Here is a 16,798-nt window from a genome sequence, read left to right on the forward strand (position 1 = left end):
GAGGCCGTGTACGGTACACATCCTTATCTCATGACTCCTTGTTATTGACAGACACAAGAAAAGCCTGTGATTACACACCAGGAACCAGATGCCAAACTGACTGAGGAGCCGCTGGTCATGCTGGTCATCCTCCTTGTTGTCAAACTCAATATTGTCCAGAGAGTGGTGGGAGGCAGACAGGCCCATCTGACGACGCCTGTTCAGCTCAAACTCACGCTGCTCTGCATGTATTTCTGCCTCCTTGAGAAGGCTGGATGGATATGGAGAGGATGAGAGGGATTCACAGAGACAGAAAAGAGACATATTAATGGAGGAAGAGCAGGAAAGAAATAAAAGCACAGACATGACACAGAATATACATCACACAGTAAAATATCACACAGGAATTTAATGGAATCAACTAATCTTTTGTCATTAACTTATTTAACTAACAAATTAAAATTTCTAGAGGTTCGACTAACTTGAAATCTTTTGACTTGATACTATGAGTTGAATGAATGTACTATACTGTGTTCAATCCACTCATAGATTAAAGCTTCTACAAGGAGTTATTAAGTGCTTATGACACATTCTCGAATGTTGCTGATACCTCTATATGACCTACATAAGGAAAAGAGACCACTGACAAGAGGACTGGCTATATCTAGCTATATATATCGAACCTGTATTTACATTTTTCCAAGCAAAGTTTCAATGAATAGTACATTAGCCAATTAACAAAGAAGAAAAAGAAACAAAAAAGAAACAAACAAACAAAAAGAAAAAAAAAACATGAAAGTTCTTTCTAGTTGCTTTAAGGTTCAAAAGAAACACTTTCACAGCAAGAAAAACACTGCAAAAAATGATGAAGGTTTGTATAAAATTCCTAAAATTGAATAAATTCATGTCTGTTCTGAGAATTGTTACACAATTATTCTTCTGCATTGGCAGTAAAAACTTTCCAGGTACATAAGCCTGTGGCACCCTTGAGTTAGCAATGCAATAATTATGGTATTCAATAAACATACTTTGAGGCTTTAAAAATAAATTGAAAACCTGTCTGTTTAATTGTAATTTCGCTGATAAAGACTTTTTTTTTTACCCTGTCTCTCCATTGCAATATGTTGGAATAAAAAAAACCTTCTTTTAACAGGCAGAAATCTGGAGTTTGTGCTTTAAGACAATAACTATTTTTATATTAAACCAAATTGTTTATTTTTACAGTGTAATAATCTCATTTCATGCAGTAGTCTTGTCCATATAGCCATGCAAAAACATGCTTCACACAACTACAGGAATATGGCCTGTGACTGTGGCTGTGAGACGTCTGTGTAAACACTGTGATTGTACCTTATAACAGCTTCCACAGTGCACACCAGCTCCTCCGCTCCGCACTCCCGTGTGTTGATGGGAGGGGGCGAGGTCTGGTACAGATGGGTCTCCGCCGCAGCCCCCACCTCGCTGCTGTGGTGGTTGACATGGCAACGCTTGCAGTAGCGGACAGGCCGGTTGCCATGGCGCCCACAGCAGCCAGCCGAGAAGCAGGTGACCACAGCCCTCCTAACATGAGAGCTACAGTTCTGCAAAAGCCAAGAAACAGAGGGAAGGAGGAGGAGGAGGAGGAGGAGGAGGAGGAGGAGGAGGAGGAGGAGGAGGAGGAGGAGGAGAGATGAGTTTATTTCTATTCTTGGCAGTAGATAACAAAATAAAAACATGCTATGATCGCAGCCAATAATGCCTTATGACAAGCCTCTAAAAATAAACATATTTCGAGGCTTCAAAAGCTGCTCTGACAGTGAATATTGTCATCTCTAATATGCATTTGTTTGGAGATGCTGATCTGTCTACATCTGCAGTAATCGAAAAGTCTTTATGTGTCCCCACGGTGTCTCAGGTTTCTAAAAATAAAAAGCATGGCACGAGAGAGCCATCCTAATCTGATCAACCTCTAATCTTGTGCCATTAGAGGGATGCAGTGCTCCCTATCAAATTAACATATCTGTCCTCTGATGGTGAGTTCTCTCATTCACCCATCTGGCTTTCAACAAGAAAAAAACACTTCCCTGATGTTGTTATTCTTTACAGTATGTTCTATCTTGGGTACCAAGGGTGTATTTATAAGTAGCTATTCTCAGATGAAGACCAATGTCTCAGTTAATGATGATGACAGAGCTGGTGGGAGTTGAAAGGGCTTTCTGAAATGAGTGTGACAAAGCCTGATCAGAAAGGGGAGGCTGCTGTGGATTATAAACTGCTGGATAAATCAGGATGTTAGCCAGCTGTTTCCCCTCATGACAATACCAGGGCGGCTGCTCGGAATACCTGAGATCATCTCACACTCAGTTTTCCCGGTGTCTCCCTGGAAACCAGCAGGGAGCACTTGCCCTCAGCAGCGTTCAACAACAGCGAGCAAACATCACGCCCCAGCAGCTTCATTTGAAATGATCTGGCCTTTACTGAGCTGCTCCAGTGATTGAGGAAAACATTTCAGGTCCAGAAATAAATGACCTTGGATGTGGATCACAGATAAAAATAGATCTCATGAAATATCAGGTTCATTTTGTTTCTGTTTTCAGTGAAATAACCATTTACAGTATGTGGACTGTTTGATTTGTGACGGCAGGAGTTCATTATTCCAAAGATGCCGTGAGGCTAACCAGTAATTTAAAAAATAAGTGCAAAGGTTTATTTGTCCTTATCATGGAGGAAACATGGATAATGTTCAATATGACATCATGCAATAATGGGATATAATGAATATGAACAGACAAGAGAGTAAACAGTAACATCATTGTTCACACAAATGTCTTACCTTCTTTTGACAAATGGCAGATATCTCTGCTGCAGAGACAAATAAACAAAAATGTTCAATTTGCAGACCACAACAGAGGCTTTGCATTGAAAAAACTTAACTTTGCCTAAACCTTATATATAGGATGCAGTACAACCAGTAGGAGATTTGAGGGGGGAATGAGAGGAGATGCCATCCAGCAATTAACAAAATTACCAAAATGCATCCGGATGCCATCCACCCTCTCCATCCCCTAGTGGCAGAGAGACTGCAGGGAGAGAGGGGCTGTTTATTGAATATGTTTGTTGAATATGTTGGCTTAATAAGTCTCGTCTGCCTGACTCATATCCAGTGGAGGTTTGTTTAAGTGAGGAACAATGGCTCCGACCGTGGCTCTGAAATATCAGCAGCCCAGCTGTGCAGTGAAAAGAGAGCCACGGGCACCATGGGACCTTAATTCAGAAAAAAAATATGAACAACAGTCTAAAGCAAGAGAGATTATGTTTTATTCAATTTGAACTTGTTTGTCAATTTAACACAACATAACTTAACAAGTCAAGAAAGTCTCAGTTCATCCTAGGTTTGTCATAGTTTAGTTTTATGTGAAACTGCTTAGTGAACTACATCTCTCTCATCAACACCAATCTCTCTGCCCATTGTAACATTATTTTACCTGAAGTGTTTTATCTAGCAACTCCCGGTTCTTTTATCAACCAGTTGTGTGACTACATCTCAGTATGAAAACACACAAATATTGTAGCTTCAGTGGCTAACATTATCTTTTGGAGGGACATCATGTCACTTTCATGACCTCACAGTCTTATACTTCAACAGGTTTACAACGAACTGCGTCTGTCTTGACTTGAAAATACATCTTTTAAATTAACAAATATATGTTTGATTAGTGGCACCATTCAACCAAAATCATAAAATAATTCGTCTTTTGCCACTGACTACGGTTCATCATGACTCAGGCACTCTGTCCATGGTGCTGAAGTAGCAGATACATTTACTATAATTGCACCTTTTTCTCTTAGTCCCACCCTTCTGCCAGTTTTGTCTTGGCTCTACAATATTCTCTAAGTCTAAACTTATACCGCAAGTTACTTGAAAGAACATTCCCCTTTTGAAAATTAACAAATCGACAATCAAATATAAGTAGACAACAATTAAGTAATTTATAATGTATTACAGAATTGTGCTTATATTATGGGGAAAGCACATTAAGACAACACACATTTACAAATATACTCTCAGTTTACTAACCTTTGAGTTCGTAATAGCCTTAATGATTTTATGGCCATGCATATGAACATAAACACAGTTAAGGAGCAAGCATGTACCTATACATTCTATACTGTATCATATTTTGTGCTAAAACCTTTCTGTATTGGTTTACTTGCTTAGTTTTTCCTGATGTCTGGATGTCTTTGGGATCATAATTATGTTATTTGATCCCACAGTCTCTCAACAATGTAGCCAAGATAGCCTAATTTTGCTATTTTACGTAACTTCAGACAACATCAAATACCTAAAAATGGTCTGTCCAAAGGCATATGTTAGTTTCTGACATTGAGAAAGAGGAGAAATAGTAAAATTCTCCAATACTGTATATCTAAACTATCTCTTTAACCAAATTACACACATTTAGGCTTTTCTATGTGATCTCCTTTTGATAACTAATTCAATGTTAATTATTTTTTTGTCTCTTCTGTTCATTGAGCATCCCCTGAAACTGTTTGGAGCCCCCCTGAGGAGACTTGCCTCCCACTTTGAAAACCTCTTTTGTATATTATTCTAAATATATTCCATATATTTTTTTCAAATTTGTTTTGTGTATGTTTCTTTGCCTGTGGGGAGCAAAACAGACTAACATGTACTCAAACAGCTTTTTGTTCGTTAACTCTCACCTTGGGGCAGGAGGACATCAACAAGCCATTCAGCGTGGTCTCTGAAAAGGTCAAAGAAATCTATAAACAATACAAACTGCTCCTCAGCCTACAGTATATCATTTCAGCTCACATACACACAAAAGTCTTAACTCGCTAACAGAGCAGGAACACAAAATTATTTCCCCTCAATACCAAAGCAAATACAAAACTGCAGAGCCATGCAATTATAACATGCTACACGCGGGAGAAAAGAGAAACAAGTGGCAGCGTAGTTTGTGATGATGATCTCATTATCAGCACCAGGGAATTACGTAACCATGGCGATGTATTTCCCCTGGGTTAAAGAGAGGAATAATGAGGAAGGCAGTAGGTGATGCATGTTTGGAATGGCATCTTATTGAAGGAAGGGGAGGATCCGGGGGGGATGGAGAAAGGAGGTGAAACATACCCTGCTATCCTCTGGCTGCACTCCTCGCATATATAAAGAGGAGGGGGCTTGTCTCCCAGGGCAACAGAGAGAGTAGGATCTATACACATCTGCAAAATAAGACAGGTAGTATTAGAATATGGTTGTGGTACTTAAGCGTGTATATTTTTATACTTTGATGTTTTATTTTCATGTACACAAGAGGGAAAGAAACGATTTCTGTTCATATCATGCTTCACTTTCCATTTAAAGTTCCTAGTTGGACATTTCAACTGGATAACCCCCAGAAGTCAGCTTTCTAACTTGGATAGTCAGAGGAACCTCACAAAAGCCTCCAAAATCGAAGATAGTGCATGAACAGTAGTGAAAGCTGTAGTCGACAGCTCACTGTCACTTTAAATAAAACACATTTTGTGACTCACTTGTTGGGTCTCATTCCCAGGTTTTCAAATACAGATGCTTTGAGTTGGTTGCTTGAGTCGGGTACCAATCTAAAGAGTATTTTACGAGCTGGAAATGAGACTAAACTATCAACCATCCTTCTCCAGAATACAGCACCATTAACTGTTAACTAAAGTCTGTTTTCTGTTAAGATGCAGAAAAGTCAAGGTGGGAGTTGCAATCGAATTGTGGCAAATTACAGGCTCTGAAGAGATAAAGTTGAACCTCTATACTCTCCCCAACAAAAATCTGCAAAAAGAAAAACCACTAAAACTTCTCATTTTCTGAACCCCCTCCCCTGATAATTTTATTGCAACCCCTTACAATCGATTGTCATACACTACATTTACAGCGGCTAACATTTTCCATTTGTCGCTCTCACATAAAAGTCACTAAGGGCAGTATATCACAGTCTCGTCCAAGAAATCACATGACACCTATACCTGTCTCCCCACGCCTCTGTGTGGATGGCTGCCTGCATATGCTGCACTCTGTTCTCTTGCAACCTGTGCTTGGCCCCGCGCTAAACCTCAATGCTTGTGGCCTCAATGTTCAGATGGTGCACTGTAATTTACTGTGCTCACTTGATGCCACCCAACCCTCAAGGGCTGCATGGGGTCACCGCTTCCAATTAAGCCCCCTCCTCCCCTACCCCCCTCCCTGCTCCTGGTAATTGAAATCTGGCCCCTGTCCGTGCCCCTGTCTCTACTCTATTTGTCAGTTTTGAGCACTGTTGAGTAAAGGCAGGCGGAGCTGATAAAACCAGAGCGGCAGCAGCAGGAGAGACTGGTGTAAAGTAACATAGGAGCTGATATCATTACCCCATTCCCACAGCTGCCTGCCTGGGCATGCACTGATTTATTTACCAAGGGGTTCACAAAGGCAAACATGGCGATACGCTCGGTTGAACTCAGTAAGGCAATCTGGCACATGCCCCAAGCATCCCCAATGAAGTTCTCAAGGGAAGCAGCTTTTGAATACAGATAGCTGATAATCTATCCTCTTTCAGTAAGAAGGCACTGTAGACACAAGGGGATGTGGGATCCTTTTGATGCATCCAACAACCATAGACCAATGAGGTAAGAGTTAATATTTTTAAGACTGAAGTCACCTTGACAGCAGGTTTATTGATGGCGTTGTGGCACTCGATATGTTGACAGTGGATGGGGTTCCAGGCTGATTCAGGAAATTGAATAGAGACAGATGATTGGCAGTAGGGGAGGAGAAAAGGAGAGAAATAGAGGATAGGTTAGACCTTTAGTCAGTTCAAGGACAGATCAAGCAGCAGATGTGACATTAAGAGTCTGACCTGTGTACTGTAGCCCTCTGTATTCACTGATGGCTCCTGGAGGCTTCAGGTTGGGCCAGTAATGGAACAACATCTGCACAGCTGGAGGCTTGACTTGAGACGGTCCATAGGATATGACATAAAGAAGGTCCTGCACACAACATAAACATCGACAGTAATTAGTAAGTGCAATAATATTCAAATACATTTGCATACTTATGCATGGGGTTAGTTGAAGTTTTTCATGCTTTGTATCCGTTTTGCAAAGCCTAAATCTGGCCTCTGTTCATTGCTCATATATTTTTTTAAATATTGAGGACCCTACATTGCTTCATTTTTGAGAACAGACACAATTTTCTGGAAATATGCTTATTTTCTTGTTTGCCATGAGTTACTATATGAAAAAAGGAAGGCCACTCTTAAGTCGCTATATATGAAGCTAGCTAGTAGACCACTAACTAAAAGCACAAGCTTGGAAGAAGTCTTTCTCAACAGTATGTCATGTGGCTCACTTCATGTATTTAGGTAAGGCCAGTAGCTTTTTAGTAGAAAATTACCATCTCGAAAATTATTGCCGTCGATGGGTCGCAGCTAACTGATATTTGTCTGTAAAGCAGAAATACATAGGACTGAGCAGTGCAGATGTTTTACCCATTCTGCTATTCTTGTAAAAAAAAATGTCTTGTGTTCACAAAGTAATCATTATTTAACTTGGTTAAAATCACTGTTTACATTTCTAATAGCAAATGCTCTAATGGATACCAAATTGTCTTACAATATAGGAACATGCTCAGTTTCTCAAAAAGGTCAGTTAGAGAAATGCTGAATGAGGGATGTTTCTAGCATCTAACACCATGAGATCAGCTCTCTGCTTAAAATAAAACTCTTCCATTGTGCTTTACAGAAATGACCTTATTGTCTGCATTATGTATTTTGAGGAGAAGTACCTTCCACACTTCTTGCTTGTGCTTCATTAGACACTCCAACAATTGACAGTGATATACTGGAAAGAATTAGAAAAAATAACCATTACTACACAACATTACAGCCTGGATTATATTTGCATGAATGTTTTAAAAACAGCCGATATGAGGGCTTACCTGGATTTGAGGTGTACTGCATTGCAATCATGAGCATAGAGGAAGCAGAGAGATTGACGTAGGCCGGGACTCCCCCCTCTCTCCGAGTAGAGCCCACTACAGATCAACAAGGAAGAAAGAAAGAGGAGGGATGAGTAGCTACTTAAAAGATCATTTCCACACACTTTTTTTTAAGATAGCAGTATAGATGATAGCATTGGTTAACACTTAATAGTGTAACATTTTCTTTAATTTCATAAATCACTGATTATCTTATCTTCTCCTAGGTCATACTCACATATAGCCATGGGGAGGAAAGAGGTGCTCAGGTACTCAATGATGTCTTTGTGGAGGAAAGGGGGAAATGTGGCTAAAGTGGAGATCATAGTATAGGGCAAAGTGCTGAGAATATCATCACTGAGAAAGGGCAGGAGGCAAGTTGTTGTGTAAAATATGGACTGTCCCAGATCTGATGAGAGAGGGAGAAGGCAAAACAAAAAAGACAAAGAGAGATACACAGACACTCATTCAATTAACAGTACATACAGTATTCACATACTGTATGCAGCCATAGATGTCAAAGTTACATGAAATTTCAGTTATGTATCAGTGAAAAAAATAAAAAAAGACAACATTTGGAATATGAGGTTCAGCTGAGGGCGGTAAGCTTTTTTTTAAAGGCTACTGAGGTAAAGTTTGCCCTCAGGAAAAGTAAAGCATTCTAGTCAAGGAGATGGGTTTTCATGCTTTTGAGCCTTTTTTTAACAGTGGTAAAATATTCATGAAAAACAAGAGCACTGACTGTGATGCAGCCTTGAGCCCGTGAAAAAACAGTGTGGAATTAAAGGAGAAATATGTAAGTCCCTAACGTTCAAAAATGAGTACTGCAGTCCAAATAGTGAATTGGAGCCAAAGATGGGTGTTTTAAATAGACTGAATTCGTATTTAATTTATGGTGTATGTTTGAATCAAGCTGTCCCCCCCCGCCTCTCTCCTCCCCAGCTCAGGCAGGTTCCCTGAAGGCTGCACAGATGCAGAGCAGGAGTGCAAGACGAGTGCAATATTATATTTTGATAATAGCAAGCGATGACAAGGCCTCCACTGTAAGCTGATCAGTTAATGTGAAGCTAAGTCTGTTATCCTGAAAACAAAAGTCCACTGGACTTAAAATGCACAACCTGGAGTTTCTACATGCCAGAATGCTTTAACATATTGTTCAGTTTAACAGTTATAAATATTAACTCCTTCTGAAACAATAATGATTTCTTACGACTCAAGAGCAGACACTTACTCATTCTGCAAATATTCAGCCATAACTTTAATAAATGTGATTTATTCTGGCCCAAATTTCAAAAGGAGAACATACTGGCTATAGCGTTGTTGATGGGAAAGCCAGTATTTCAACTTAGCACTTCCTTAAAGCCACTACAATAGTTTTTTAACTGGTTATCAAACAGTCTCAGTTTAATACTGATGACTCTATATGACCTACACAAGCAAACAACACCGTCAGTGACAAGACTGTCTATGTCTAGTTGTTCTCAATGCCTGCTAAAGGGTCAGATTCTCCTTGAAATCAGATTAAACAAGCCTGACATTTTCCCAGGCAAAGTTACAGTGAGTCGTATGTTAGCTAGTTAAAAAGAAGCACAAGGAATTTTTATTCAGATTAAATTATTTTTGATGTTATATTTTGTGGTTATGATGGAGAAAACAATACCACTTCCTCTACAGGGGCTTCAAAAATCAACAAAACAGTAACATTTCTTGTAGTTTTACTCTCTGATGGCATATCATGATCATTTCATGATTTATTACAGTGAATATATTATATATTTCTCCTTTAAGTCATTCTCAGATGTATTTGTAAAAAAAAAAAAAAAAAAAAAAAAAAAGACATTACATTTGCCTACCGGGTGTGTGTGGTTTCCATTTAAATTATATATTTGCACATGACAACATAAGTAAAAACATTTCTCCCACTTTACATAAAAAACATGCAGTCAAGTATGATACACAGAAGAGAAGGCCTATGTCTGGTGTATCCAATGGCTTATGAACGATTAAGTTGACAGGATCCAGCGTGCTCCCAATCACCCCCATGCATCCCTCAAGATCCTCAGCAGGACTTCTCTCCTCCAGTTTACAAAAGAGGCCAAAAAAGCAGCAGTGGCTTCATGCAGAGAGGCCAGACGGCTCGGGGATGATGATGACAAACAGTGGTGCACTGTGGGCCTTGACTCACCATGCTGACCGTGCTGCAGCAGGGGCACCAGGTCAAGCAGGGTCACGAGGGTCACATAGAGGCCCTGATAGTCCAGAGAGGGGTACTCTGAGAGCTGAGCGTCCCGACTCTGCTGCCCCTGCCCCCCGCGGTCTGACGGGGCATCGCGCAGAACGCTGTAAAGGAGGGAGCGAGTAACTGTAGGGTTGATGGAACTGACTTGTGGTCTTAGAGATGGGGTGAGTGGGAATGGCACAGGAAAAAGACACATGGTCATGGGCACGGCCAAATTGGAAGCTTCCTGGTTCTCCTTCCTGCCTGTGCGGGACAGAATGCTGCTCCGGGGCGGGAGGGGAGGGGGAGGGAGGGTAGGGGGGAAGGGAACAAGGGAAAAAAAGAGACAACAAAGACACAAAAAAACAGCACATTACATTGAAATGGCACTACAGAGACAGCGTAAATAGAAAAAAACAAACCCAGATAAACCCCACATAGGATGCAGTGTCTCACTAATTGACTGTATCACTGTAGGCACGGGCAATTTATCCCTGCTTTGTCTGTTCAGGAGTGACTTTAATTCAATTTTTTTTGTCTGTCTTTGCACTTGGAAAACAAAAAAAACATGAGCACAAACTGCAATGATCACTGCATCTCATGCGTATCTGGTGACAAGGAGCAAAAATATAAAAAATGGCATGTTTTCAGTGGCAACCCCATACTTCTCCAAGAAGGCACAGTGCAAAACGACTGTCCCTCGATGGCTGCCATCTTCCAATCAGCAAGGTCAGAGGCTACCATGCGAAAAAGGCCAATGAGCCGTGGAATTTATAAAAAGAAAAAAAGAAATTTCCTTGTCTTTAGTGGGGCTGTCAAGGATGGGAGTGACACCAAATTGGTTCGGGAAAATACAGAGGTGACACTTTTGAAACATGCTTCAGCCAGTAATAAACATGTGTGTGAGGTTAGATCAAGTGCTCCTAGGTCACAGCACATGTTTATTGCACCAGAGAAATAATGTCCGTATGCATACGTTATGATACTGTATCAGTATCATCAGGAGAAATAATGAGATCCAACAGGCATATGGATTCAGGTTTCTAAAATAAATGTAACAACTAATCTACGGTAGAGAGGAGAAACTATAATGACAAAGGAATAGGTTGTATCAGGGGGGAGATGGACTGGTAGCATTATGTTTGTGAGCTAATGCAGGATGGACAATTGTGTTTGCTGTCCCCTGGGGAAGGTGGTGGACATATTCAATTTTAAAGAGAGGAAAAACAAAAGGAAAAAACTAGTCGGGTTGAGTGTGGAGCATCTAGGGTGGAGGAAAAGGGGGAAGGGGTGGGCCAGAGAGCATTGCTCTTTTTTTTTTTTACTGCACATTATCAAAGAGCTAAGCTGTTCTATCAAGGCAAATGATTGGGATTTATCATGAGAGCCCAGATTATAAATGCTGATGTATTTTTTTTTTTTATTGTTATTATTTTCTTTTGAAAGGTCACTCAGAAAGTAGAGTTAACAGCATTCTCGGCAAGTGAGAAAGGGGATTTCTTTAAGATTTTTTAACATTAGCTTAACAGTTTATACTGTCAACAGCAGAATGTAACATTTTCTGACTTATCCCCTCAAAGTTATACTCTGCAAGATTTTAGTCCATGTATATTTGTTCATAAAAGTTGCTTTATTTGACTTAAACAGGACTATAACTCACAACAGACTGAATCTCAGAGTATGACTTTTTCACTGCCCATTTCTCATATAGAAAACATCATTATTTTGAACAATGAACATAGACAAAAACAGACGCACTCACACGCATACACTGAACATATACACGCAAAAGACACACACATATGTGCACACATACATACGTACAGACGACACGAAAAGTAACATATACGACACATAAAACACATGTAGAAATGCACTGATACAGACACATGACATACATTGACTGTCAAAACCCTGCACTGTCAATACAAAATCATGACTATGTGTAGCAGTAATTCAAAGCACAATCAGACTTCCTAACTTAGCAGATGTTCAGGTATGTGAAACAAAACTGTGCTTCATCTAAAACCATCAAAACAATACTATACTCAACAGAAATATGACAACTCTTTTGTTTTTACTCCCATTTTTCATATACTGAAGTTAAAGATCTAAAACTACTTCTATGTACACAACAGGTTTATTTCTCTCAAACTGTATTGACAAATTTGTAATTTTTTGATTTGTGTCCCCTTTGTCAAGTTTGTCCAACTAACCTGACCGGTGTGGCGTGAAGAGATGCTGATTAAACATTATTAATTTTGCTCAGGTGTGTCTTGGACTGGTCCCAATAAATGAGCACTCTCAAATGTGCAGTTTCATCTTGAAAAAAGGCCTTTATTAGGCACTGAACTATGGCCATTTCGCACAGGGCTATAGATACAAGGCTAAGAATATTCGGGTAATGACTTTGCTCTCCTGGGCAGAAAAGCGAAGTCATGTCTGTCCCACTCCGCCTCAGAACGGCTTACTCATATGTTCTTACCCTAAACCCACACAATTATCCAATCACTCCTTATGCCAAAACTTAGGCAAGCCAACCAACAAAGCCAACAAGTACTGGCCATTCAATAAAAATGGCAAACCTATGTGAAATAGTCCTTTATTGTGGTCAGTTCAAGACACACCTGTGCAACAATCCTGCTGTTTAATCTCTATATGTCACACCTGCCAAGTGGGTGTATTATCTTGGCAAAGGAAAAGTTCCCACTAATATGGGTTTCAACAAATGAACTATATAAACCTTCCATGTGCACAGAAGAAGTCTTTTTACTTTTTTTTTTTTTCAACTGGTGAAAAATGGCAAAACAAAAGTGTTGTATATATTTGTTGAGTATGCATATGATTCCTGCTCCCTACAGTCATTCTTATGAGTGATACACTGTGTCATGAAGTCAGCGTGGCTCACTGATGCAAAGAGTTTAATCTGACAGAGCAGTGTCTCATCTTTAAAGAGGCATATACTGTACAATTGTCAGTGAATAGAAAAATTTAACCCTTCTTTATTTTCTGCTCTGTATCTGACCTGTGCTGAACCTAAAATCGGTGCATGAATCAGCTACCACCTACTTTGGTCGTTTCTTTCCAGGAATATGACACATGCCTGCTTCACTACTCCCACTTTCTTGCTTTCTCTTTTATTTTTTCTTTCTTCACCCGAAGCCTCCGAAGGCACAGGTGTATGTTTAATCCTGGAGTCCCTGCTGAGGAAACCAGACCCCTCTTAATGGTGAGGGGAATTATTTGCTTTGCATATCTGGGGCCGAGAGACTCCGCTTCAGGGGAAAACATCAAGCAACTGTTCAAAGTGGCATCATGGTGAGTGATTCCTCTCGCACTCAAATGACACTGGCCCTCAGAGACTGAATTGTCGCTTGAGTTTACACGGTTGCAGCCCCTGTCATGCTCAATCTGCGCCTAAAGACATATGAGAGGCCATGTTTAAAGGGAAAGTTCAACACAAAATCAAAAATACATATTTGTGCTTTTTATCCATCTAGATTGTTTTGGTGTGAGTTGCCAGGTTTCAGAGATATTGGCCACAGAGATGTACATATCCTTCTTCCATTCAAAAAGTGATTTTAATCCAAGAAAAATGTGTCTCATTGGCAACTGCATCGAAGCACTATGAATCATCAGCTCCTCTGTTCAATATATTAAATCTGTTGTCCATTTTCAACATCAATATCTATCAAACATGCATCTCTGTGTATAAATGCATGTTTCACAAGCACAGCTTACCAAATACTTCATAACTTATTTTTAATTAACTCTGATGTCTTTCGTGTCCAACCAGACAAGCAAAAGATATGCATCTTCCCTATTATCATACAACTTTTGGAGTAATATGTCATAAAATGCAGAGGTCCATTACTCAGCATTATTCATTACTGTGCCACAGCTGTGTTCAGTATGTATATTCATGTGTTATGTATTTGTATGTCTATGCCTCTTTCATCTATGACTGTTACTACTATTTGTTTTGTTTCCTATATTATCATGTTAAGGAGAGAAATACCCATTGTATTAGGACACACTGTAAATCCTAAAGGGTAGGTTTTACAATACTATAAGCTGTTTGTCTTTACATACTTGTTTTTATCGCATTTGAATCCTAATAAATACAGAAATAAAATATGTCTGCCTTCTTTTGAATATAATGGAATTAGATGGCACTCGTTCTTGTGGTGCTCAAAGTGCTAAAAAATACATTTGAAAAACTCAACAGCAGTGTCTGTTTCCAGAAACCCAGTTACTCAAGATAATCCACAGACCTGTTGTGAGCAGATTTTTTCCTCTGCTCACTGATACGGTTGGCGTTCAGTAGAAGGAAAATACGTACTTCCTACGTGACACTGCTCACAATAAGGTCTGTGGATTATCTTGAGTAACCAGGCCATGATTCCTGGAAAGTGCAGCTCATTTTCATTCCCACCTCAAATACCGACGTTTGGTCACTGTCCCTCTGCAACTCATGTAGCCACGTCTGGTAGTGGCAAAGAGTGATGCACCAGACTTAAATGTAAACCCATCTGCGCCTATATGAGACACACCAGCTTTCAACATAGCATAGAGGCATAAAGTACCCAAGAGACCAGAGTTCATGTCCCATGTGAAACCAAAACGTTATTAAAAGTTTTAAGGTATATAGCATGCATCATGTGACTTGCAGATCGAGAACAGATTGGAGAGATACTTATGTTGAGTTGCTTTCTTTTCTGCACTTTGTACACCACAGTCCGAGCACCATCTAGTTTTATTATAGTATTTAAGTAAAAGCAGACATCTCTACAGCCGATATCTTTAAAACTCAGCCAGTCATGCCAAAATATATATATGTTTGTGGTGAGCTTTCCCTTTAAAACACTGCTGGTGTGGAACAGGTCTTCAGCAAAGCACAAAGTGAGCTATACGCCGATACTCTGTGAGCATCACTCAGCAGCAGAGGAATAATCCTTCTGGGGCTGAGGCATAAAGTGTAGAATTGAGGCCGGCTGCCAATCTCAAATAGATTGCACCCTAAGCTGATAATAATGATAGAAGTGGGCCATACAAGTTCTGCCTCCAGTAATCCCACTATGTATGTAAATTAGCTAATAAGTTAGGACAGCACTGCTATTTGATGTGGAGCCAGCAGGCAGGAAGACCAAACCAAACCATATGACATGCAGAAATATCACTGCAGCATATTTTGATATAGAAATGGGGACAAAGGGAAAAGACACATCGTGAAATAAGATGTGTCCAAAATGGCCGCCTACTTGACCTGTGTTGGAGAAGGGAATAACATGCTGTTCCTTCCTCTGGTTTTCACAGCACCCAGGGGAGTGGGCTGACCCTGCAACTGCAGAGCCGGAGGAGCTGCCCTCTCCGCCGGCCCCTCTGGGAAGGACTACAACAGGCCGCCCCAGGGAAGCAATCATCTGGCAGCCGACCACTGAATCAATAAACATCACTGAGCCATCTATCTCTGCCTTAACACAACAGCATATACCTCTATAGGCAATCTGCTACAGCCACTGTCCTCTCTGGCCACTTCCTTAACTTCCTTCTGACATGCTAAATTCATGTTAGTCCTGTAATGGTGTCACTGTCATCCTACTCAGAGAGTGTGCCATAAGTTATCTGATCATGAAGGAAGCTAAATAATATCAAACATGTTTCTACAGTCTGTTACTTCACCTGTGGGCTCCAGAGCAGGGTACTTACCTGAGCAGGGTTTGGGAAAAGTATTTCAGTGTGTTTGCAATGTCTGTTCCGGAGGGCACAGGGTAAATATTGTGTTGCACACGGTTGTGATACTCTTGCAAGTATCGTATCTTAGAGGCAACTGGACAAAATAAAAGAGCAGAGTAACAAGCACAGTCAACACTAGTGAGACTATCATGGAGAGTAAAAATATTAATCTGAGCACAAAGATAAACATACATGAAGCTGTTGTTATTTCCAGACTAAGACTCATGTATGACAGCGGGCAGCATGTAACACAGACGCTCCAATTATCAAGTCAAAGGAGTCAGTGTTCCCATGGCTCTCTGGCCTTCGCCAGGTGACCTTTTTGGTATAGCAGCGAGGTCACAGGAAGCCCTAGAGGAGGCGATGAACTATTGCTTACAGAAACAAGCTCATGTACAAAAGGTTGCCAGATCAAGTCCCAAGACAAGCTGGGAAACTGTGGTCAGAGGCGTGAACATGAGAGAGGGCTTACTCATTCCCTAACAGATAATACTGAGCATCAAGCAATGACCCCCCTGTTTGCTGCCACCACCCCCTGGGGTCATTGGTTTAGTAATGATGTGTTCTTGGTTAACATTGCCTGGTTGAATAAGAGTTAAAATAAGTTGGAACGGGTGATCGCTGACCCATTTTCTGTGACTTTGGGCAGTAGTGTTTAGCTCCCTCCCTGACCTGTAAATGACAAACCCCAAAATAAAAATAACAGCTGCAGGCTTTGTGTGGTCAAAGTCTGTGCTGCAATACACGCTGTAGCACACATGCGTCTCTCTGCTTAAACATCTTGAGTGACATAATATTGCATTTTTAAACATCTGATCCCCCAAACACCCTCAAAATATCATGGATCACAATAAATATTGACTATAGTCTCTAATAATTACTGATTT

General features: G+C 40.3%; 1 protein-coding gene across 1 annotated transcript in view; it reads right to left on the reverse strand.

The window, feature by feature from the left end:
• unc79 (unc-79 homolog, NALCN channel complex subunit) overlaps window positions 1–16,798 on the reverse strand; it is a 50,247-nt gene that overhangs the window by 31,398 nt on the left and 2,051 nt on the right. The window contains exons 2-13 of the mRNA XM_084742455.1: window positions 15,885–16,005; window positions 10,143–10,456; window positions 8,196–8,366; window positions 7,919–8,014; window positions 7,766–7,821; window positions 6,840–6,969; window positions 6,642–6,706; window positions 5,111–5,199; window positions 4,681–4,721; window positions 2,792–2,820; window positions 1,330–1,559; window positions 79–250 (exon numbers count right to left, since the gene is read on the reverse strand). Of these exons, the coding sequence (XP_084598581.1) occupies window positions 79–250; window positions 1,330–1,559; window positions 2,792–2,820; window positions 4,681–4,721; window positions 5,111–5,199; window positions 6,642–6,706; window positions 6,840–6,969; window positions 7,766–7,821; window positions 7,919–8,014; window positions 8,196–8,366; window positions 10,143–10,456; window positions 15,885–16,005 (1,514 nt within the window). The remainder of the gene's footprint in view (window positions 1–78; window positions 251–1,329; window positions 1,560–2,791; window positions 2,821–4,680; window positions 4,722–5,110; window positions 5,200–6,641; window positions 6,707–6,839; window positions 6,970–7,765; window positions 7,822–7,918; window positions 8,015–8,195; window positions 8,367–10,142; window positions 10,457–15,884; window positions 16,006–16,798) is intronic.

The sequence above is a fragment of the Lutjanus erythropterus genome, chromosome 18 (assembly GCF_056507025.1).
Source record: "Lutjanus erythropterus isolate fLutEry1 chromosome 18, fLutEry1.hap2, whole genome shotgun sequence".
NCBI classification, from domain to species: Eukaryota; Metazoa; Chordata; class Actinopteri; order Lutjaniformes; family Lutjanidae; genus Lutjanus; species Lutjanus erythropterus.